Source organism: Enoplosus armatus, chromosome 10 (genome assembly GCF_043641665.1).
Source record: "Enoplosus armatus isolate fEnoArm2 chromosome 10, fEnoArm2.hap1, whole genome shotgun sequence".
NCBI classification, from domain to species: domain Eukaryota; kingdom Metazoa; phylum Chordata; class Actinopteri; order Centrarchiformes; family Enoplosidae; genus Enoplosus; species Enoplosus armatus.
Window position 1 is genome coordinate 10,844,447 of NC_092189.1, and position 23,436 is coordinate 10,867,882.

Consider the following 23,436-nt stretch of genomic DNA (forward strand, 5'->3'; position numbering starts at 1 on the left):
CACAAAAAAACACTGTTCAGATCATTGATTTCAAAAGACTTTCTCAGTCTTTGCCCACGTATGGTTCATCTCTACTGGGACGACAGCACAGCAGTCAGAAACCCGCCCCAGGCATGCACAGCCCTGTGGTCTTTCTTCACATATTTGTCCTTTAGTCTGACCTTGGTGTAGGCTAAGTCCTCCATTCAGCCATTTTGGCTCTACTCAGCTGCAGTTGGATTTAATGGATCTTTTGTGTCTATTGTCTGGAGCTGTAATTAACCATCTGAAAGCACTCTAAAATCACATCAGCTTGCAAGTTTTGTTCTGCGTCCTCTTCCACATGAAATTATGCTAATGAATATCTTTTCTTTTCTTTTGTCTGGTATTTATGAGTGGTTCTGAAAAAAAAAAAACATCTCTCTGATTTACTTGCAAAATGAATGAATATCGAATCATCTCCATGGCAACTAAAATTTGGTGCAGGCCCTAAAACATTTTTCAGGCATCAACTCCTGTTGAGGGAGCACAACAGGGGGTGGGACCAATTACAACTTGTACTAAAGGATCGTTGTGGCTGTTTGAAGGAGACAAGACAGCACTGGAGCTGGGCTGGTGGCAAGATGAGCTCGCTGTTTGCAGTGTGTTGTTCAGTGCTGCTTCTCCTACCAACAGGTGGCAGTATTAGAGAGCCTGATCAATCTCAGGCCTGATGAGGAGGATTTGCTCTTCACAAATAAGTGATTTGACACACTCTAATTTCACTAATTTTGTTTGCTGTACCAAAGCTCAGGTTTGATAAGGCTTTTATTCCTGCACAGCCTCAGAAGAAACCAGTAAATTATAGATGTAAATATTAAGCTACAGGTGATCTGGGTGAACATATCGTAGCTTTAGTTTTATACATATTTCTATCTAATTCCACTGTCATCTGGTGTCCCCATTGGTGTACTTTAAAAAACAGTCATAATCTTAAGGTGATATGATGTCACCTCCATGCGAGTGGCCCATCAGCAAGTGTTGCCACGGCAACCCTCCCTGTTATTCGTGGTCCATCAGCCACCTCTCCTCTTCAGTCCAGCCCTCCCTCTCTTGTTCTCCATTTCTATCATTTTCCCAAGGTCTGCTCACCAAAAGAAAGCCTGCTCAGAGAGACAACAACACAGGTAAGAACAAAAGTCTCGTCTGTGTTTGGCTGCATGTGAGGAAGATAATTAACCTGCTGATTTTAGTTCTGTGGAAGTGATGTTGTTAAAATGAATGTTGTAACATGGTTAATCATTACATTGAAATACAGTGTGTTAAGCTCATACAAAGGTTTTATGTTGTTGTTCTTATTTGTTTTTTTTCTGGCAGGTTGATTTATCGGGAGATATAATTACCTTTAACTCCACTTGAATTAAAATTACTTCTGCATTTTAGTAGTGTAAGTGTTCATCTGTGCATGTGGTAAACCAAACTAAATATAGTCTTTCTCCTCAAAGCTGCAACAAAGTATCCCTAAACCACTGAGGGCACACATCCTGCCATCATGCCGGAAGTCGCCCACCTGGCCTCCGTGAAGCCACATTTACCCACAGCGACTCCTCCACCCAGTTTCAATGCTACACCGAAGACCTTCAGCACCCTGACCACCACCCTGCTCCCATGGGAGGAGGTGCACATGCAAGTGCACACCATCCTGATTGTCGTCATCTTTTGTGTCGTCTGCTTCCTGCTCCTGCTTGCCCTCTTCTACGCCTTCTGCTTCCATTGCTCCATCGGCCCGTCGCCTAAAGACTCGCGCACAGCCAACAGGTGCAACTTAGACCGCGAGGACACCACCTATAAGTGCAGTTCCTCTGATACCCAGTCAGTGGGGAACGTTGTCTGACTGGGACACTGGACCAGGACGACTGATATTTGACTGTCTATCAATGTATTTGTGTCAGTATTACACTGTTGTTGTTTTAGTGGCATGTATGGATGGGTCACAGCATTAAACCAAAGTATGGAATTTGAGATGTTGGTTTAACTCCCATCTTGATTTGATATTGATGTGGTCTTGCTTTTGAATTCTGAACACCAGTCAATCACAAAACATACAGTTATGATGCATTTTGAAGCTAAAAGGATTGTGTAGTAGGTTTCCTGGAGTTCACTGGAGTTAAGGATGCATGCAAGCCACGTGAGCACACATAGACACAATAAAAACATATCCATATTTCCATGTCCATGGAGAATAGTGTTAAATGAAAAAGTGTAAAATATATGTAAATGTAAATGTGAGTCTGACTGCCAATGCCTTTGAGTGACAAGACAAACATTAACAAACGGATATGCACGCGGCTCAGCAGTCATCTCGCTTTATTTTCACTCAGCTGACAGGCGTTTACATCACGCCGTGACCGTGTGTTTTTGACGAGATTGATATAGAACAATGAAGTCAGACATGCAAGATGAAGGAGAGAGGAGGGAGAGGGACGGAGGGATGAAAGAAGATGTCAAATCTACAAGGTGCTGCAGAACAAACAGTGCAGGAAATTGCAGAGCTTGTGTCTGTGGCAGTGAACACTTTCTGGTACTAAAACATGTTACACCACAGATACAAAGCAATGTTTTAGTGGCAACTGCTTTGAGGTATTAACTGGAGAAGTGCCTGCTCACTTGTAGGGCTGGTGAAGTTCTAGCTGCGACTGATTTCTGTATGTCAGAGCTAAATAAGCACTGATGATTTCTGCTGTGCAATACTACGCAAGGCCACTAGAAATTTCAAGCATTACAGACTAGTCCATGTACAAACAACACGTCCTTAGAGATTGACTTGGCATCACCACAAGAACTCTTCCAAAAAGGCAAAATAACAGAAAAAACTGCATTCCTATCTGGTATATGTCCTAACATTCAGTGCTTCGAGTGAGTTGTACAAACTTTAGAAGAATAGTGATACAGATGAATTATCATGACACAGAGCACATGGCGCTCTTGGAGCAGCGGGAGTCACAAGAGCTGTTACGGGACTCCATGATGGAGTCTCTACCGTCAGACTCAGGTGAGTCCAGTTCCAGGTGAGTGTCCTGGAGGACGTCCTGCAAAGCGTCCTTATAGTGGGACTGGGGAACGAACAGCACATGTTACCACAACAATAAAGAAACAGCAAGTGTAAAGCAGCATTAACAGCCAATAATAACCCAGAAAGGGAATCATGGTGACTGGTATGGATGAAAAGAAAAATCATTAAAAGTTATAGTTAAATCCAAGTCATCAGCCTAAAAATCCTGGCACCAGATCTTCCCTCTCACCTTATGAACCGACATCTCCTCCACCCGGCACTCATCCATCGACTCCTCCAGAGAATGGCCTGAAATCTCCATCTTGATATGATGAGAGCGAACAGACTTGACATCATCCTCGTCCTCCCCTGCCACCAGTGGGAAAACCTGCAGGGCAAAGTCGGGAGGAGACTCAAGGAATCAGAGATGCTGATGGTGGCAATGAAGCAAAAAAGAGTATATACCCTTCAAGCATGTCTTAGTTTCATTTTTTTTACCAGTCCCTGCTCATCCCCTGTGGCCTCAGGGCCTGAGATGGTGGCCTTGCTGATGGCCTTACTGATGGTCTGGGTCTCAAACTGAGGACACGCTGCCTGAGCATTCCCATCTTTGTCCCTCTTTCCTTTCAGCCAGTAGGTCTCAATTTCAACATTCCCCTAAAAATGGATGCGGAGAAGAAAAAGGAAAAACAGAGAATTAGGTTTGGGCATAAAGGTGCCTGATGTGCACAAATATTCAGAGACATACGCTCATAGGAATAATTTCTACTGTGGAGGGTAGTAAAATGGCAGGCGGCAGATTTTCAATAGTTAAGATTCCCCTGATGAAAAATTAGTCACTGGTGCTTTCTTGAGATTGGCACCTGTAATCAGCTGCCTCAGAAACCTTTGGGAGTCACTTTGCTCCCATTATCACTGGATGTACCGCCCGACAGTCAGACCCGGTGATAAAATAGACTGGCAAATCAACAAGCAAGCTGCAATAACCAGCTCTGAATACTAAGTGTGTTGACTCCTCAGAGCCAAAACATTGTGGGTTATTATTATTTTATATATTTTTTAAATTCAGAGATGTTTACTATGTCTGATTGCTGCTACAAAAATCTTCCATGAACATAGATTACAGCCTCAATGTTTAGTTTCAGGAGGGTGGTGTACCCTCACACACACATCATCACTGTGTGCTGCTCATATGTTCTACCATATTAATTACATGTTGTTATAGTGGCTGAGTGAATGCAAATTAATGTGGTGAGTGTCGTTGCTGTGGTTACACGGGTTGACCCCTAACCTTGATGGTAATGATACCCCTTCTTTCAAAAATAAAGTGACTTCCTTTCAGGTGCTCGTAGGTGGCGCTGCTGAGCTGAATGTGCATCTCCTGAGTGAGATAAGAAAAAACAGGCAGTTAATACAAAATCAGAAAACTGTCACTTATATATATATATTCACTTCTTATTCTTTCCCTACCTTTCCATTGCTCTCCATGGCAGATGCAGTGTGGACTGTGTCGCCGTGCAGACCGTAACGTGGCATTTTATGTCCCACCACACCTGCCACAACCATCCCAGAGTGGATCCCTGCGACCAGAACAACAGGTTAGTCCACTCAGCCAAACATTAACGTTATAAAATCACACAAATCGGTCCATGCACACTCTACCCACCCACACGAATCTGTATGTTGTTGCCATTAGAGGGGTCTTTCAGGTGATCTATGGAACGCACCATGTCCAGGGCCATGTCACAGATGTTATGAGCGTGATACTTTGTCTTCTCTGGAGCCCCAGCTACAACCATGTAGGCATCGCCAATAGTCTCAACCTGGAAAAAGTCAGGAGAAGCAGCTCTCACGCAGCAGCTCTCACGCAGCACTTATGGATGAAGTGTATTAAACAGAGGGAAAAACAAACACGCAAACCTTGAAGACGCGGTGCTTCTCGCTGAGCGTGTCAAACAGTGTGTACATGGTGTTGAGCATGGAGACCACCTGCATGGGAGTAATGTGGCTGCAAATGCGAGTAAATCCCACTACGTCACTGAAAAGAATGGTCACATCTGGGAACACCTGGCAGAAGAGAGATAAGGGAGTTGATGAGCAGGCAGGTTGATATAGTGCACGCACACACACACACACACACGCACACACACACAGGTGAGGGAGGCATTCATGGGCCATTTTTGTGCCTGTGTTGTTATGCACCATCAGGAAGCCACTCAACCTGAATTTTATATAGCAAAAAGTCTCCACTAGAATTCAGAGGAGTGTGTGTGTGTGTGTGTGTGTGTGTGTTTAGGTACCCAGTCACTATCTACATTGGGCAGGAAAAAAAGTTTATGTGAATTTGATGTTTATCTGTGCAAAAGTTCTTTGGTGAGTTAAAGGGAGTTAGATGAGAACACTGATAAGTCTGTGTGTCGCTCATGTCTGTACGATAAATATAAAACCATAGCCAGCAGCCGGTCAGCTTAGCTTAGCATAAAGACTGGAAACTGGGGGAAACAGCTAGCCCCTCTAAACAACTAGCCTGGCTCTGTCTGAAGATAACAAAATCTGCTTGACACATGTTATGTCTTGTTTGTAATTAGTAGCCTTGAGTGGTGCTGGTAGGTGAATTGTGTTACCTTTGGACAGAGCGAGGCTAGCTGCTTCCCCCTATTTCCATTCTTTGTGCCAAGCTAAGCTAACTGCTGTAGCTTCATATTTACCGTAAAACCACGAGTCTGGTATCAATCTTCTCATCTAACTCTCTGCAAGGAAGTGAGTGCATTTCCCACAATGTTAAACTATTGTTTTAAAGAGCAGGAAATGTTAAAAGACTGAAACTGTTTTTGGTGCTTGAGGTGTTAAATCATAGACAAACAGTGGCAAATAGATAGAACAATACAATCCTGACCTCACAAGTGTTTACAGCCGGCTCTCCTTTGCGCAGCCTTTTAGCCACTGGCTTGGGAATCATCCTGTACAGAAGGTCATCGGTCTTCTTCATCTCGTAGTCCAACATCTTCATGCTCTCCTCCAGCTTACTGGACTTCTTTTGCTCCTGCACTCACAACGGGGAATAGGACAGAATAATACTGTGAGTTTGTATCTATTTCTTTCATCTCAGGTCTGTGGGTGGTAAGTGATCTGGGGCTGCTAGACTGAAAGAAGGGCCTCAGAGCATCTTTGCATAATGCAGAGTGACACGAGAGCTGATCACACATATAAAATGCAGCTGCAGTTTGGCAGAGGGGAACCTGTATGAGAGCTCTCTTCAGCTCCTCTGACTGCTGCGTGCCCGCCAGCACCAGGTCTCTGCTGGAGTCGTGCATGCTCAGGTCATTGATGTACAGGCCAGTCTTAAACATAGCACTCAGACTCTCCATCCTGGACACACACACACACAGACAGTTAAAGACAAACATAAAAGACAAATTATTAACAATGATGTACTAAAACAATTACAAAATATATTTAGAAACACTAATATCAGTATCTATAAAAATCGGGGAATTAAAAGACAGTAATTCGGAGAGATGTTATTTTTAGTTTCATACCGAATAAATAATGTAAGCAGTTTGATATGGCATTTAACATTTCAGTAGTTTTGTCAATACAGGCATAAGAGCATTTACTTGCAAACAAAATGTTTTAGAAGAGGAGGGAGATGTTTTGTTAATGGAAAAACACTCTCAGTTGCAAATGGGTTCCCATTAGGCTCACAAGAGCTGCACTGTCTGATTACAAGCTAATTAGCAGCTCATTTCATGCATGGTAAGTGCTGTTAGAATGGGCCCCTGATTTGATTCACTGCCCAGGCTTTTATTTCCGCTTCGTAATTCAGTTTAGCTCTTGCTGCTTTTTAGAATGTTTTACTTTTCAGCTGCAGCGTTTTAATAAAGATCTGTGTGTGTGTGTGGCCTTACACAGGGGTTCCCAGGAAGATGATGGACTCCCACTCTGGCATGTATCTCATTTGTCCTTTTAGTTTTAGGCAGCGACTCCCATCACCCCAGCTCTCCATCGCATTAGCGCTGTTACCATCTGAAAGAGCAGCACGATGAAATGGCAACAAGAGCAGCATTTAGAGAGGTGTTTAAGGTTAAATTTCAGCAGTAGATAATAACTGCACTGTGTTAACAATGTCATCCTAATGGATTTAGCAGTTTTAGCAAATTTTGAATGAATAGTTTTTTGGGAATTTTGGGAAACACGCTCATTTGCCTTTCTTGCTGACAGATGAGAAGATCAATATCACTCTCATATTTGTATGTTCAATATGAAGCTAGAGATAGCAGCCGATTAGCATAGCTTAGCATTAAGACTGGAAACGGGGAAACAGGAGTGTCGCTGTTTGTCTGGCTGCCACACTGTTTTTATTACCTTTGGCCTGAGCTATGGTAGCTGTTTTCCCTTCTTTCCCATCTTAATGATAAGCTAAGCTAACCCACTGCTGGCTCCAGCTTCATGTTAAACATACAAAAATGAGAGTCGACTCAAACTCGAAATTTCCCAAAATATCAAACTATTCCTTTAAAGTGAGATTCTTTTGTATTTTAATGTGTCTATGTCTGTAACAGGCTTTATTTTGTCATTGTCAGTCAGCCTACTTCAGTTTCTGTATGCTCAGGTTTTGCTATGTGTAGTTTTAGATAACAGAAAGATCATGACCTTTGTAATCATCTCCAATGATGGACTGGAAAGCCATGAGCTCCACATCCACATCAGCAGAGCGATTGGCATTTTCATAGTCTGAATCTGTGGAAAAACAGGGTAAACTATCAGAGCCATAAACATTCATATTCACACCCTCCACCCATGACAACCAGGGCTGGGATCAGTTCCACTAAATTCAATCAATTTTAGTCGAATCAAGACATCAAACAATCCCCTTTCTGCAACTGCAAGACCTCTTAAACTTTCATTCATCTGGGTTTCATGGTTAAATGTTATGTTCGAGCTCTCGTACAAGAACAGACATCCATTTTACTGCACACCTGCTCTTTTTTTTATTTAATGAAACTGAAATGGAGCGTGTCTTTTGCAACTGACTGCAGTGAAATTGATCTGTCCACAAGCCAGCGAGTCCTCGCCCACCAGACACACACCCCTGTGAGTGTTTGCATGGCTCCCACTCTTACTCTGGACTCGGTTGTGAAGGTTCCTCTCTCTCTTCACGGGCTCCTTGGACATGATCTCAAACAGGTTGTTGGGATGGGAGATGATCTGTGTACAGATTACTAAATCAGTATTCTCAGCACTCATCAGCACCCTGTTTAAAGCTGATATTTTAAAATGCATTGCTGTTCATTGCAAAATGCTGGAGCTAAAGTTTGACCTGAATTGGCTGGAAACATTAAAATTTTGTCCCTGTCTGAAATAGGGACATGTAAATGATAATGCCTTACCATGTTCCAGGTGAACTCCACCAGGGGGCGAGCCAGCAAGAAGGCATCATTGATCTTCTTCCCATCCAGATCAGGGAAGACTGTGGCCAGGCCTGAGCCAACGTTATGCACCACCATGTCCTAAAGAGTCAAAGAACTGCAGTGACTGTTCATTCATTTAACACCTTATTTCATTAAAGGTGAATTTAGGAATGCAGCTCAAAAGGGGTACCTGTCTGAAGACGATGTTAAAAGGGAAGACCTCAAAGAAGAAGTCTGAGGTAATGGGCAAAATTTCCTGTTCTTCCTCATCTTCCTTCATGATGTAGCGGTAGGCTGAGTTGTCAAAGTTCAGCCTTCAAAGACATACAGATCAATATGTTTTCTACAGTTTAAAGTTAAGTGTAAACTTTGGTGGAAGAAGTATTTAGATACTATCAAAAGTACCAATACAACACCATGAAAATACTCTTACTGTTACAAATAAAGTTGCTGCATTCAAAATTTTACTTAAGTAAAAGTACAGAAGTATTATCAGGAAATTGAACTTAAATTAAAACAGTAGCATTTTACTATTGTGGTTAGCCGAGGTACAGCTACTTCTAAGTCAGTATAAAAAAGCTTTTCGTATGTGTGTGTGTGTGTGTGTGTGTGTGTACCTCATGGTGACGTGGGAGTAGTCTCCGACCATCTGCTCAGACAGCACCTCCACATGGATGTCTGTGTCGTAGAACTGCTTCCCCATCTGCCTCAGCTGACCCATGGCATAGTGCAGGTATCCTTTGCGCTTACTCCTGCAGATCACAGCAGAAAGAAAATATCAGTCAAAAGAATTTCTATCAATCTCCCTCCTCTGACCCGATCCTCTGCCCTCCTCCTCGCCTCAGACCTGTAGTGGAGTGTGACTCCAGTGGCAGACTCCTCCTGGCAGAAGAAGGTTGGAGGCTGCACTTTGGGGTAGCTGAAGCGCAGGTACTCGTGGAGATTATCGAGGCCATTGACAAAGTCACGTACATGACGGCCCAGCACCTGAGGGCAGAGATAGAGGGTGACATGTCTGAGATAATTGCTCTACATTTTTATTGTAGTACTTTTAAAGTGACACTCCACTGATTTAGACAAAAAGCCTGTAAAAGCAGTTGTAATGTCCTCTGTGGCTCTGGAGGAAAACCAGTTAAATCTGAGAAAATAACTCCCTGATGATGTCATCAGAGTTATTGCGCTTGACTCATACAAGTGACTACAAATCAGCATATCTTGCTCTTTGCTGCTTGTGATTCTTTTTATAATCCGTCTTTTGTGAGTCCCGCACATTCATGAAATTGCAATACTAAATCACTGAGGTACCCCTTTAAAATGTTTCATATTTTGCTCCTACTTTGCCTGAAAATTATTTTATGATATTACAGCAATGACTATGACTATATTATGGTAAATTCTGTTTCACAACCAAACTGCAGTGCTTGTATGAGTGCATGTAATCTTCCCTTTATTTTTCCAGATGTGCAAAATCCTAAAGGTTGTACATTTACGTGACATGCCCTTATTTTTCTACTGACTGATTTGTACACATTCTTCAACTGTCTAAGGACTACATAAAGAGGAAAACCCACTGTTTAAAAACACAGCAACACTCACAATAATCTCTTTAGACTGGATTGACAGATTTTGTTAAACAAATAAGACACAATAAGACATATGAGACAGGAAGAAAAGCAACAATTTGAAAACCCTAACTTTTCACTTGAACAACAGTAGTTTTAAGGATACACAATATTTAATAATTTTCTCACACATCTACCAAAAGACAACAGTTCTGTTCTGACAGTTTTGAGTCTGAGATATTTTTTTCACCTTGAGGATCCTGTCATAGCCGTACTTCCCAACAAAGCCAAGGAAGTAGACACCCCAGGAGTTCATCAGCTCATTGTAGGGCGTGCCTGTCACTCCACTGGCTGCCTTTGCAATGCGGGGAATCACACTCTCGCTATACACCTGCAGACACACACACACACACATATATATATATATAGACCTCATCATCAGTGAGAAAAAATATGTATTTTGACATCAGGACCATGAAGCTTCAGACAAAAGCAGACAGGTTGACTGTGTTAGATGCACACAGACAACACAGGCCTCACTAATATGTTACTATTCAGTGCATTCAGAATCATATTACTCCTTTCAGAAAAACAGACACTGTACCTGGTGGGTGACAAAGGAGTGCAACCTGACGTCTGCTCTTTCTCTGACCAGCTTCCACACATCATCCCCGTACGACTCCTTGATGAAGTCGTGAAGACTCTCACACAGCAGCCCGTACATTATGTCTCTCTGTATCGAAGCTCAAACTGAGCACTGTCAAGACAGCTCCCCGACTGATTGACTTCCAACAGTCCTCCCAAAGGCACCTGCAAGCGAATAAGAAAAGTTCAGAATGATGACTTTTTCAGTGGCTGCAAGCTGAATTTTAATGCATTTAGCTTTCAGCGTGAAGCTATAAAAAAGCCATAAACTGAATGTTGCTGCTTGTGTTTTATCTTGCTCTCAACACTACCTGTGGAGTTTTGAACTTCCTCAGACTAGCCAGCCAAATAAGGTTTCATCTGAAAGCCAACAGTGCTAATGGTTTTAAAGGCACCCTAATCGCACAAGCCCTTGAGTCTGAATGGGCCTCTATTGTTCTTGTGTCAGCTGTCAGCGCCGGGTGGCTGTGCACCTCTCTCTATGTGACATGAACACACTGCGGGAGCCACCTCTCAAACACAGATGTCACCGGTCACGAGAATTTGTCCTGCGTTCATTATCTTGTTATTGTCGTTTTCATGAAAATGACTTTTTAAATCACTGAATTATCAATAGGCATGTGTCATAATAACTCCAATTGTAGTGTGATGAATGAATGAACAATGAATTATAATAAGCAGCAGGTTTGAATAAACTGCAGGTGACAGATTGATTGTAATCACAGGCTCAGTGTGATACAGCGTCACACAAAAGCTGGAAATGTATTTGTTAAAAGGAGGCTGATAACCTACTCTGGTTGCTTTTTATTTAGCAAAATAGCTTCTTCTACTAAACAAACACTCTTTAATGCACTTCAATTGTGTGTCTGCAGATGATTTTCTGTGACTCAGGATGACTTCACATTTTCTTTCAGAGGCCGGGAGGCTCCCCACTGGGGGATAGTGGCATTGTAGAACAGGGCAGGTGCAAAATCGATATCCAATCTCAACAGGGATAAGGAAAATGTTTTTTCCCTGCAGGCTCCTGCTGAGCTCAATGAATCAATTTGTGGGGAAAAAATCTGCTCAATAAAGACTAACTTGAGTTCAAAAAGGGCAACCAAATATGAAGTTAAAGGGCATCACTTCTAGCGTAACACAAAATGCGAGTTTTTGCAGAATTCACAACTGGAGTTTCTCAGCAGTTGGTAAGCCAGCGAATAAATGAGAACACAGCAGCGAAAACAATCTTTTACACTACTGAATAACGGAGAGCTATGTAGAATGCCCACAACTCACAGCTGCGTGGAAGAAAAGGACGTTAAATGTTTCACACCATCAGAAATGGAAGAGCAAGCTGCCACAGAGTTTAACCTTCGACCCCAAACTGTAAAACTGCATCACAACCTCTGATCGCAGCGACCTCATCAGTTTTACAGCTGCTCCTGTAACACTGTCTGTATATAGGAAACTCATTGTGGGTGTGTTTGTAAGCAACTAAGTATATATGGCAGAGTTACTTCACAGTACTTCGCAGAAAGAGAAGAAAGAGAGAAAATAGAAACTGTGTTTGTGTGTGTCTATGTTAGCTGTGGAGAGGTTGGATGCTTGGCCTCACTGCCTGGATAGCAGCTGTTATCATGCACACACACACACACACACATACACGGAGGGGATCAGATTTTCATTATCAAAGAGGCTCGAGGTCGGGATGTAAATCTTTATACTTGCCCCTTCCCCTGAATTACCTTTTATACCCCCCCCCGTCTCCCCCCATCCATCCTCACTCTCTTAACCCTCTGCTAAAATAACCCGGTGAGGTAATCACCCAAGGCATCCTGGGATGAGTTTTATACAGACTGTTCCTTCTCGGCTGAGGAGTGTGAGAGCGGAGAGTGGAAGCATCTCAGCTCCAGTACAGGATAAAAACCACACGACAATCCAGACCAGCTCCAGCACCCGACACACAGACAGGCCAGCGACACAGGTAAGGACTGAGGTGAGGGGAGTGTAGGCATTTATTATGGTCAAAATAAGACAGAAGGCACTGCTTACAGTCTCACTGTTGAAGCCTCAGGTCCTTTAATGAACTTTTAACATGGAACTACATTTCTATGACGCTGGAGAGACAGCTTTAAAATGGGTCACTTGAGATTTTTGTAGTTATACATGAAATGAATGCAAAAAAACCAGTTCACATAAGTAAATAAATAAGTATTTTAACCTGGACTCACGAAGCAGAAACACATGACTGTGAGTAATTTAGCCAACAAAAATTTTCTAACAAAATGGAGGTGCCCTTTATATAACATGATTCAGGACTTGTGATATATCTAAGTTTACAGAGGAAATCTATAGAAGTGTGTTTTTCTTACTAAAACATGTTTGCAGTGGTAAATGATATACTCAAGTAGTAGAAAGATCATAAAACAAACTAAACTTTAGAAAAATCTGTCATCCTAATTCAAATGTGTGTCCATCAAAGGAAGACGATGATGATGATGATGCAGTCAGGCCTGGATGGCATGACGAAGCAGAGGATGTTGCAGGCTAAGGCTCTGTCTAAGGAGGCCAGGGGAGGTGAGTTTGGATGGGGGGAGATGCATTGATTTGATTTTGCTTCAGTTTATGTCGGTACATATTGAGACAGAACTGACATACACAGACATGATATTTGGAAGTAAACTAGTACACATATTAATGTAAACTAATACACGTACATTAGTATGTGTATGTAAATTAATATAGTTTTACATACAGTAGTTTACATATTGCGTCCACAGCTTGGTATGCTCTGGTGTGTATTTGCGCCCATATTCAAAATGTCATAGTGTGTGATCACAGTCGGGGCTGTCAGATGTAATTGAGCCAAACATCAAAGTGTGTAAGCCCACAGCCTGGGGACACATGCTGTGTGGTACACCCAAATCCCAGGAGTGCCAGTGTGTTGTTGAAATTCTCCAAACATTCCAGCAGGGACCATCCCAGATGCACTGTTTGTTTTCCAGCACTGTCCGCCAGCTAGGCTTTGAAACCAAGTCCCCTAAACTCAGCAAAATGTGACTCCCACCACTGAATTTTCAAAGGCAGCTCCTCAAGGGTGGCACATGCCCGGACTTCTCCTAACACTTTTCATATGTGAGAAACAAGGCCATCCACTCTTACATGAGTCTTTCATCCAAAGATCCTATTTATATGCCCGGTTACCCATGCAACCCTGGACCACAACAAACATTACACACCCCCTTGACATCATCTCGAGGCTATTTCAGACCCTCCACTGTGCCATGATATAACACGAGAAGAGACCCTGAGCAAAAGCTCCAACTTAGAAGATACCAACTTAGTGATGCTGCATATGGTTTGGCTTTTTTGTATCAGTGCCTCTCAGTCCCCAGAAACAACAAGATCAGAGGAGACGTTACAATTTCCCAAAGGTCCTTATGAGTGTGTTACTTTCCTTCTCTCTCCAAAAGTTGCTGTCATCATTGCCTTTGCACTCACAACTAAATGTCACACTGTATTTATGCAGGGTTAGAGTCACCTAGTCACCTGATGCCCCGCCACACAGCATAAAAGCCTGCGACAAATAGATTTCTCTACTCTGATACTGCCATTTTGAAAATGCACAGAACTTCCATTTCTCTGTCATGTTTTGCCAGAAGGTCTGAACCTGGGGAAGAAGATCAGCGTCCCAAAGGACGTGATGATGGAGGAGCTCAACCTCCCTTCTAATCGAGGCTCCCGCATGTTTCAGGAGAGACAGAGGAGGGTCGAGATGTTCACGCTGGAGAATGCTGCCAATGGTGCTTACAACGCCAACAATGTAAGGAACTGACCCCTATCCGCTGAACTTACCGCAACCTACACACTCAAAAATGATGTACCTACGTTTCTGACATTAGTTCATGCTTAATGACAGCTTGTTAGTGTGCCAAGTTAATCAAATGGCTATAATTAACGACCTTTCTCTGTATCTGCTGTCTCACTGAGTACAGCAACAGGCAGTTAACATCTTACCACAATATCTGCATGTGCAAAATGGGGTGTTTCCATCTTTATGAATGAGTGAAACTAATTTTAATCTTAATCTTAATAAAATATCCTTAAAGAACAATAACCCCTGTAAGATGAGATGTTACAATGTTACAAGATGTAACAATTTCATAAACTTGAGAGACACATTTGTAAAAGAATGGACGATGTCGAAGCAGCAGAGGCTGAGACATCCTAACTTTTTGTTCAACCCTTCCTATAATGTAATTCAAGTTTGTAATGCAGGCTTTCTGTTGAAAAAAAAAGTCTCACACCCAAGCTGAGATAACCCTGGTGACATCATCATCCAGGTCCACCCAGAAGCCGTTCCTCCCCAGCAGATCATCCCAGAGCCACTGGGGGGAAAAGAGAACCAGGCTTTCTCCATCCCTGGTAAGCATAGCCTGGTCATGAACCTTCAGAAGACTGTAGCAAAGAAGGGCAGTCCCGACGTCCTCGCTCCAGGTGAATAGTAACGCATGGTGAAGAAAGGATTGCTACAGACTGTCACAAACCATAGGACTAGCTCACCGCAGTGCTAAAAGTTTGGGCAATATATGGACACTGTAATCTCACTCTGATCTGCGAGTGTTCACTTTTCATGTGGAAATATATCGAGCAAATAAATAGGCTTTTATTATTATCAGTGCCAGGAGAGTTAGCAGTTTGCAGAAAGCAATTATCTGTAACCATCTCTGCTGTTGTGTGTTTGGCTGACAGAAGGCTCTACTTCCAGTCTGACTAACAGTGAGCTCAGCTCGGTTTTATTATCGAGGATTCACACTGAGATCTAATTACTGTACTTCCCATTGTTGACAGGAGTGACATCAAAGAGATTTATACGTATATTAGATGTGTTTGTTCTTTGTTGGGGCTTGCTTTTTGGAGGTTATCTAATGGGTTTTATAATTGGTTTCTAAACTCAATGAATTCATTTTTCTCAACACAGGGGACCTTATTTAGCTTATTTTGAATTTAAAAGATGAAATTACTCAAAATCATTAAAGTAACACAGCTTTCACTTTACTCGTAGTGGTATTGATTTTTACCCACTGACATTAGACTTTTGTTTCTGTCAGGATATTCTGGCCCTCTGAAGGAAGTTCCTCATGAGAAGTTCAACAAAACAGTAATCCCCAAATCCTACTGGTCCCCATGGAGGGAAGCTTTGGGAGGCAACGAAGAGCTCCTGAACGCCCTCAATACCCAGCTGCCCCAGCTCCCACAGAGACTACAGCCTGCCAACTACAGGTGCTTCAACAGGTAAGTCTGCCTTTCCAGTCACTGCTCACCCAAATAAATCATGAACTGTTAAATCCCGTTCTGTTGGAAGAACAGGCGTTGACACACCCGTCTTCAAATAGACCCACAGATGACCTCACCACGTTATCCATCACAATCATCTCTTCCCTCGGCTCCACTCCATGTTTCCAGTTTGAAAATGAATCCACTCTCTGGCTTTCACCTCCTTGGAGTGTGGCTACGTGATGGTTATTTTGAACCCTGTCTCTTGACAGACGATCCACTGGGGCCGCAAGCTTTTAATGCCCCCACAAGACAGATTACGCACGAGCAGGAATCACCTTTCTTGTGGCACACAAGGAATTGCATCACAGCAGCGAGGCAGCACAAAGGTTAAGCTTGGGCAGATGGAGAATTTGAGCGTAAATGAAAGACAAACTCAGACTTTGCTCAATTAAGGCCGTCAATCACTCTGTTTCTGCCAGCCAGTCTGAAACTGTACCCCCTGTGGACGGATCTGTTTATACCCTGAAGATTACTATAAAATTGTGACGCCTTAATTCTTAATTAAAACTGAAGTCAACAGCTACACAAGTAGAAAAGGTTGAGTCCACCACACACACAGTTTGAGTGATCCTGAATCCCGAAGGTTTTCTTCTGTTCACACAGCCAGTTAAAATCAGAGATGACCAGACTGGGTACCATGTCTCATCTAAAAGTTTACCCTTTCTGGGAAGGAGTCTGAGCCATATGATACATAGGCTCATGTTCTGCCAGGAACATGAAACACAATGCATTCAGCCTGCTTAGTAAGGCCTCTCTTCTCTCTCAGATCTGCCATGCCATTCGGGGGAGCCATGGCCAGCAAGAGGGTGATCCCAGTGATTGGCTTCGAAGCAGTGGAATCCCAGAAACTGGCCAGCGTCGCTCTGGAACGCATGTGTCGACGGCCCAACTTCAACAGAGCACCCAGGGGATGGGGAATTGATAACACCCCTGAATCTAATGAACTATGAAAAAGGGCTTATCAGCTCATGACTGACGCACTGACCTACGCTTGCTCCTCTCCTCCTACATTGACCCCCCCCCCCCCCGCTAATCAGTGAACACTGCAGGGGAGAGACATACAACCTTGTTTGCTACTGCAGAGTGGTTTGACCAGCTGAGGCAAAGTCAGAATGCTGGAGTCAGTTCATTACCACAGTAGAGACTAGGACAATACCGCCACAGGCTGAACGACTCTACCCACCCTTCCCTTTAGCACCTTCAGCAGTATCTGATCCATCTGTTAACCTTCACACTGTGGCTTTACATCTTTGTCCCCTACTATTGTGTAAGAACAGGAGTAGAAGATAACTCAGTTAGAAAAGCGTGAGTATTAACAAATAATACGCACTCTGAGATGATCGATGACAAAATTGCGTCATTTTAATGACAAGTGAAAACAACATTCAAAGAAAGCCATACAATAAACTAAGTCATTATGCTGTGGAATATTAAGATTGTGTCAAATAAAAAAAGAAAAGTCAATGTAAATGAAAAGGTTTAAAAACGCTTCTCCACCATGTGATACATAGCACGATGTTACAAATACAAGTTTAACCTACTGTATACATTTTTATATGTACAGTGGCTCCAACCACAGGAGCCAGTAAAAACCATATGGTCCTGATCACATTGGTGGTCGTCTCTCCAGACACAGATGGTGCTTCGTTCAGTTCATTCTCTGCACTGCAGGTGGCATAATAAATCAGATGTTATGATGCAAGAAACAACTGTTTTCTATGCAGTGTATTTCTCCCAGAAGTAGCGTGCTGGTTTCAGGCCCACTGACAGCATCTGAAGTAAAAAAGCACCTGAGCAGGTTTGACGTGAGGAAAAGAATGACACCCAATTGCAGTATGATTTCACTCTCGCACCTAATCACCATGACGTGAGCCATGTGCAGCATGGGCACCCATGCGCTGAGGATCCTGGGAGGGGTAGTGGATTTGACCAGGAGGTCTCATGCTCATTGGAGGGGGCATAGGTGGAGCCATGGGACCCATGTGGTGAAACATTGGAGGGCCAAAACCTGATTGGACAGATGAAAAGAAAGAGAATGCAGCATTAAGCATCTGCCTTTTCTCTGTGTTTATTAAATAGTCAATTGCTTATTAATTGGTTACCAAAGTTAAAAGTAGTATAAAGTTAAAAGGATTGTTCTTAATTTATGTTGTTTTTGAGATTAAGGTTTTGATTTTACCTGGAGGAGGTGGGTTGATGCCCGGAGGTGGAGGCAGAGCAATGTTCATGACAGCAGGAGAGGTGCCAGGGTCCAGGTTGAAGTAGTTTGCAGGAGCCTCTTCGTCTAAAGCTGGTGGAGGAGGAAGAGCTACAGCACAAAGAGAAACAGAATTAAAGAAAGAACATGACAAGCAATTTCATTTCAGCACTAATTCCGAACTAGAGAAGGAATCAACATCCAATGACACAATGTAGACATAAAATACAACTTTAAAATTACACATGACTATGTCACTATGCAAACACACCCCCCCCCCCCCCCAACTCTCCCTGTGTTTGCAGACTCACCTCCAGGCAGTCCAGGTACAGGATCAAGTCTGATACCCATCTCATTGACGCCATCTTTGATGCCCTCCTTCCCTCTAGCTGCCTGAGATCTAAAAAGACAAACCATATAAGTTATGAATATAAATCACATCACTTACTTTGTTAAACACCACTGAATTGTGTGCAGCGGTGGAACATTTCAAGTGTCCTGCCCTGCACAGATTCTTTGCAGTGGTAAATTCTTACTGTGTCTGTAGTAATATTTTAAAAGAATGGCAGGCAGTAGTTGACTTTCAATTGTGACTGTGATGGCAGCATCACTCTAGGCTGTTACTTTCAAACACACATAATCTTTGAACACAGCGTTTAATGAGCAAATTATCACTATAAAACTTCACATCTCCTCCCAAGTGACTCCGCTTAATGCGGCTGAATTTTTATCAGATGGCAGGTAGAGGTTTTTTGGGTTGCATCCACACAATGCACAACTGCATGAGCATAGATTCAGTGTCCAGGGGTCAGGTTGGTGATGGACACCTGATGGATACACTGTATATGATAAATGTAAACTTTTATTAGTGTCCTGTATCTTTGTGGTTCTTATAGCAGACTCTTTGCAATCCCTCACATACAAAGGAGGCCCCTCTTGGTTTATGTTACTTGAGAAGCCCCTTGGAATGACCTAAAAGGCTACAAGAAAGAGGGTATATTAAAACCTACAGAGTATGCCTGAACAGGACTATAATAAGACTTGGGTAGCAGTATAAATGTGTAAACGTGTATTGTGTGCTTCAGAATATTATAAGAGACTATATTTTACATACTGATCTGCTTCCCGCCGTGACAATAAAATCATGGGTTGGACTCTAGTGGGTTCAGTGTTCTTTATAATCACAATATAAGAAAACCCTACACACTCTAATGCTTAACTTAGCTTCTTACCTTCCCCACTTGACGGTGAGTCTCCGTCCATTAATGATGAGTTTGTTGAAGGACTTCTCAGCAGCCATTTCAGCTGCCTGCCGCGTGGCAAACTGGATGAAGGCACACTGCTGCCTCTGGACTATGGTAATGGTGCGAATCTCGCCAAACTGGTAAAAGTGACTCCTGCAATAAAACAGATGAGATTTCCAAAACGTTAAAACGTGAAACCTGCTCTCAGTGGCCACAGGTAGTTGTACAAGAGCTTGTTGTGAAATGGAAACCCTTACTTGAGATCTCCATCAGTGACAGTATCTCCCAAACCCCCTATGTAGAGGGTGCTGATAGACTTGTCCTCTGGTGGGTCCAGTCGGGGCATCGTTGAGGCCCGTTTCAGCAGCTTGTCAGCAACTGGGTCATTGATGCCGTAGTAACGGTCCTTTATGTTCTGGTCGGCTAGAGGGTCATCAGGATCTGTGGGCTTCTCGTGCCTGCGTGAAAAGAACCAAAATGAGAAAATGCTGACAGCACAACAACTGTAACAAATAAGGAAATTACAGTCAAGAACCATAAAAACATTTTCTATGTTGCCTTTGGTAATAAACACTCAATTATTAAAGTGCATACATAAAAAAATAAAGATAAGACACTATCAGCTCCACCACACACTACCAAGTTTGACCCCTTAGGAACTGCAACTGTAGCCTATTTTATGAAGTGTCACTCACCTGTAGGGACACTCCTCCCCTCTCTTACACTCTCCCTTCACCCAGAAGGAGCAGATGTGCGGCCGGTTCCTCTTGTAATATGGTGTGGTCCGGGCCAGTTTCAGCAACATATCACTAGAGCTGGGCGCTTTACCTAGCTGGCCCACGGGCCGCGTGCCATCAGAATTGGCTATCTAAGAACACAGAGGTCCAAACAGACACAAGCAATCAATGACAGAAAAATCCCAACCTTAGAAAGAAACATGCACTACTTTGAATGTCCCATTTGTGTCCATTTTTGTAAAACTATATCACTTAAATTCACTCTCAGTATTTTATTCATTGTGTAAATAAAGACAAGCCTGTCCAAACCTTGCTGCCACAACAACTTCACAATGACTCTCCATGGACAAAATATTGTAGGAAACTTGTAAAGGAATGCTGTATTGCAAGTAATGTTTACTTAATGCAAAAACATCCAGGTATCAAACATATCTAAATTCCTTTACTAGTTTTAATGCAAGTACACTGTGTAGGAAAAATAAATACTTTGAATAAAATTTGGACCAGGCTCTGTTTCAGCAGATACTCATTATTCAAGGACTTGAAATTGGGGAAAAAGAAAAGTACCTAGGACATCCCTACAAGCTAGTTTCACCTATTGTAGCTGTATGAGAATCACAATAAACAAACAACAAACATTTTGTGTCTGCATCAGAAAGCAATTATACCTCTCTCTCCATGTTCTGTGTATAGTATTCCTTGTTCACATCTGACTTAGGAACCTCATCTTTAACTGACAGCCCAGTGTCTCTGACCTGAATAGGCAAACCTGTAAAACACAATGTGCGATAAGAGGGTTAAACTTGCATAGCCGTACGCTTCATCGAGCCATGACATTGTACACAGGCCAAATTAAAATTACAAAAGTAGTCAGCCACAGAGACTCACCATACTCCAAGTCCAGCAGACATGTCTGACAAACATTCTTCATTTTACTGCAGGTCTGACAGACCTCCGTCTTCTTGAAACGCATCCGTGTCCCTGGACACCATCGGAACACGGTAAATGGTCGAGCACAGATCTGATGGGCAAAGAATGAAAAATAATAAATAAGTATTCTTACATGGACCATAGTGTTACAAGTTTAAGCTGAACTGTGTTGTGTGCTGCATAACCAAGCCTTAAAACATGCAAATCATACCTTGCATTCTTTCCCATACTTCTCCTTGGTCTGTAACAGTAAGCATGAACAAATTAGAATCCGCAGACCTATTGGTATCAACACTACAAGAAAATAACCTCCAATTCATTACGATGAAACAGTAATGCTCACTCACCATACGGATGTAAGGGTTTTCTCCTAAACATGTCTGACACAGAATTGGAAAATCCTAGAAGACAAAACAGATGTTCATTTAGCAAAAAACAGGCATCCTGTCTGTTATTCATCCAACAGTTATCTTAGGCAGTAACTTGCCCTACATTCTCAGTTTCACTTTCTGCTGTGGGCACTATGACAAGATTATAAATGGGAATATACAGCAGGTGCAATGGGACTTGCTCACTCCTACTTTTCCACCTGTTGAAGGATGCTGTTTCAATCCAAGTGCAAGCTGCTTTAAATGACCTCGCCTTAATCCATCCCACTGACAGCATCAGCCAAACACCTAAATATAAGCAGCTCTTGTGGCTCAAACATCAACTACATAGTATAGGATTGCAAAGTTTATATTCTGGTGTCTGGATAAAACCAACATTGGCCAAAGGCCCTGCTGTGTCATGGCTCAAGAGAGGAAACTGATTTGTTGCCGTATATAGTAGGATTAAAATACAGTTGTTTAACGCGCAAATAGAGTAACTTATATTGAAAAGTTAAGATTTGGTAGACATATGACAAGTTCAATTTACCTCAAATGCAAGGTTACACCAGTTAGTTTTCCACTACAATGACTGGCTTGTCTGTAAGATGATGACGGACAAACAAGCATTGCTCGAATACTAGCTGTTTAAAAACACAGTTACAGTCCGTTTTTTCTGATATTTCCATGAGCCGTAATATAAAGTTAAGATTGGCCTCTCAGGCAAGCGGATTTGGTCCTTTACTATGAGCGCATGCTAAGCTAACGTTACAGATCATCTTTATGACTCGACCTTACACTGCCGAGGACCAAATCCAAAGCAACAGGCACCGTGGTGTGTCGGACTGGCTCGGTTCTGTATAACTCAGTTATGAGTGGAACTAATCCAGTTATGAGCTGGTTAGCGTTACTAAACGCAACTTCATTTTATTGTTGTTAGCATGCTAGCGCTAGCATTGTTAGCTTAGTTAGCTAACTTTAGCATAAAACATGTTACGGTTAAACTAACGGAGATAGTTTTGAGTCCAATCTCGGATATTATCGTCCATCCCGTGGAGCTCACTATTGCTGGGTCAAGATGAAACTGATGTTTTATGAATTAACGTTAACATTGAAGCTGACTTTGATATGCAATGGCGTGTTATGAAGGTAGCAGCCACGCTTCTACTACTAACGTTAGGCTAACTAGCTATCAAGCAAACCCGCCAAACAAGTAGCAAGCTGGCAGATTTTATGATCAATTTCATTCCTCGAATTTAAACTGGAAATGATTGTGTTTTAGTCATACTCCCTGCCCTGTAAACTACAATGCCTATAAAACGTACCGCGTCTTCCCAGTTCTGTCTATTATAGGTGTTGGATCCCAGGGACGTCGCCATTTTGCGGAGTGTGAGCCAAACGGGCCAAACAACCAACGACACAAGAGGTGTCAGACCACAATGCACCGCGCCCGAGAGCCACGTTTCACCTTAGGGTGTCGCCCTATTTCAAGAAACTTTAAGACATAATAATAATAATAATAATAGTTAAGAAAAAGAAGTAAATATAACAAGGGATACGAAATATAGGGATATGAGTCATTTATAAATATAGGGACAGTAGCAATATTGGCTGTGCACCATAAGTAACTGTAATATCTGCAGTTTAGGTGAACAGGTGTGTGTGTGTTTCAGAAAGTAAGGAATGTAATACATATATTCTAGTATTACTGTTTTTGTACTTTGTTTGAACATTTGAATCTGATGCTACAATATATTTCTACTCCACTATTTGTGAAGTAAATAATTTTCTTTTCATTCCATTACACTCATCTGACAGTTATAGTTACTTTGAAGATTAAGATTTTATATGCAAAACATATGATCAGCTTAATTATGATGCAATGTTCTTTAATATGCAACCCAGGAGTAATAAAGTACTTAAATCTCACAGCTCCACACTTACCAGCTACAATGTCAAAATGTTAATGTTTATGTAATGCATCAGTAATAAAAACCAATGGCCTAATAA

The 23,436-nt window shown here is 42.3% G+C and overlaps 3 protein-coding genes across 4 annotated transcripts; 1 reads left to right on the top strand and 2 right to left on the bottom strand.

Annotated features, from left to right (window-relative positions):
- Nucleotides 1-2,918: 2,918 nt before the first annotated feature.
- Nucleotides 2,919-10,707, bottom strand: LOC139291697 (soluble guanylate cyclase 88E-like). The gene is made up of 18 exons (XM_070913802.1): nt 10,588-10,707; nt 10,234-10,374; nt 9,269-9,408; nt 9,039-9,173; nt 8,612-8,735; nt 8,401-8,520; nt 8,134-8,218; nt 7,664-7,750; nt 6,919-7,036; nt 6,250-6,379; nt 5,907-6,053; nt 4,931-5,077; nt 4,677-4,833; nt 4,481-4,590; nt 4,302-4,391; nt 3,509-3,667; nt 3,261-3,398; nt 2,919-3,071 (listed from the first exon to the last, which is right to left on the bottom strand). The coding sequence occupies exons 1-18, from the start codon at nt 10,705-10,707 to the stop codon at nt 2,919-2,921; spliced, it is 2,301 nt and encodes a 766-aa protein (XP_070769903.1).
- Nucleotides 10,708-12,496: 1,789 nt separating this feature from the next.
- On the top strand, nt 12,497-17,659 carry LOC139291324 (myozenin-2-like). Of its 2 annotated transcripts, none has more exons than XM_070913326.1 (6): nt 12,497-12,594; nt 13,093-13,187; nt 14,270-14,433; nt 14,954-15,107; nt 15,722-15,905; nt 16,717-17,659. In XM_070913326.1, exons 2-6 carry the CDS (start codon nt 13,100-13,102, stop codon nt 16,898-16,900), a joined length of 774 nt encoding a protein of 257 aa, XP_070769427.1. In that variant the 5' UTR covers nt 12,497-12,594; nt 13,093-13,099; the 3' UTR covers nt 16,901-17,659. The 2 variants fall into 2 exon arrangements, with proteins under 2 accessions (XP_070769427.1, XP_070769428.1); XM_070913327.1 differs by having other exon boundaries at nt 14,954-15,035.
- rbm22 (RNA binding motif protein 22) lies at nt 17,286-22,805 on the bottom strand. Its single transcript, XM_070913325.1, has 11 exons — nt 22,752-22,805; nt 21,406-21,459; nt 21,270-21,299; nt 21,017-21,149; nt 20,797-20,897; nt 20,087-20,259; nt 19,649-19,849; nt 19,380-19,544; nt 18,459-18,547; nt 18,130-18,258; nt 17,286-17,958 (listed from the first exon to the last, which is right to left on the bottom strand). The coding sequence occupies exons 1-11, from the start codon at nt 22,803-22,805 to the stop codon at nt 17,804-17,806; spliced, it is 1,284 nt and encodes a 427-aa protein (XP_070769426.1). The 3' UTR covers nt 17,286-17,803.
- Nucleotides 22,806-23,436: the final 631 nt, after the last annotated feature.

Coding starts and splice junctions, on each gene's coding strand:
- LOC139291697 (XM_070913802.1), bottom strand. CDS start 10,707: ATGTACGGGCTGCTGTGTGAGAGTCTTCACGACTTCATCAAGGAGTCG. Junction 10,375..10,587: donor ACTCCTTTGTCACCCACCAG/GTACAGTGTCTG, acceptor GTGTGTCTGCAG/GTGTATAGCGAGAGTGTGAT. Junction 3,072..3,260: donor AGGAGATGTCGGTTCATAAG/GTGAGAGGGAAG, acceptor TTCGTTCCCCAG/TCCCACTATAAGGACGCTTT.
- rbm22 (XM_070913325.1), bottom strand. CDS start 22,805: ATGGCGACGTCCCTGGGATCCAACACCTATAATAGACAGAACTGGGAA. Junction 21,150..21,269: donor AGTATGGGAAAGAATGCAAG/GTATGATTTGCA, acceptor TTTGCCCATCAG/ATCTGTGCTCGACCATTTAC. Junction 19,545..19,648: donor GTCACTGATGGAGATCTCAA/GTAAGGGTTTCC, acceptor GTTTTATTGCAG/GAGTCACTTTTACCAGTTTG.
- LOC139291324 (XM_070913326.1), top strand. CDS start 13,100: ATGATGATGATGATGCAGTCAGGCCTGGATGGCATGACGAAGCAGAGG. Junction 15,108..15,721: donor TCCCGACGTCCTCGCTCCAG/GTGAATAGTAAC, acceptor TGTTTCTGTCAG/GATATTCTGGCCCTCTGAAG. Junction 15,906..16,716: donor AACTACAGGTGCTTCAACAG/GTAAGTCTGCCT, acceptor CTTCTCTCTCAG/ATCTGCCATGCCATTCGGGG.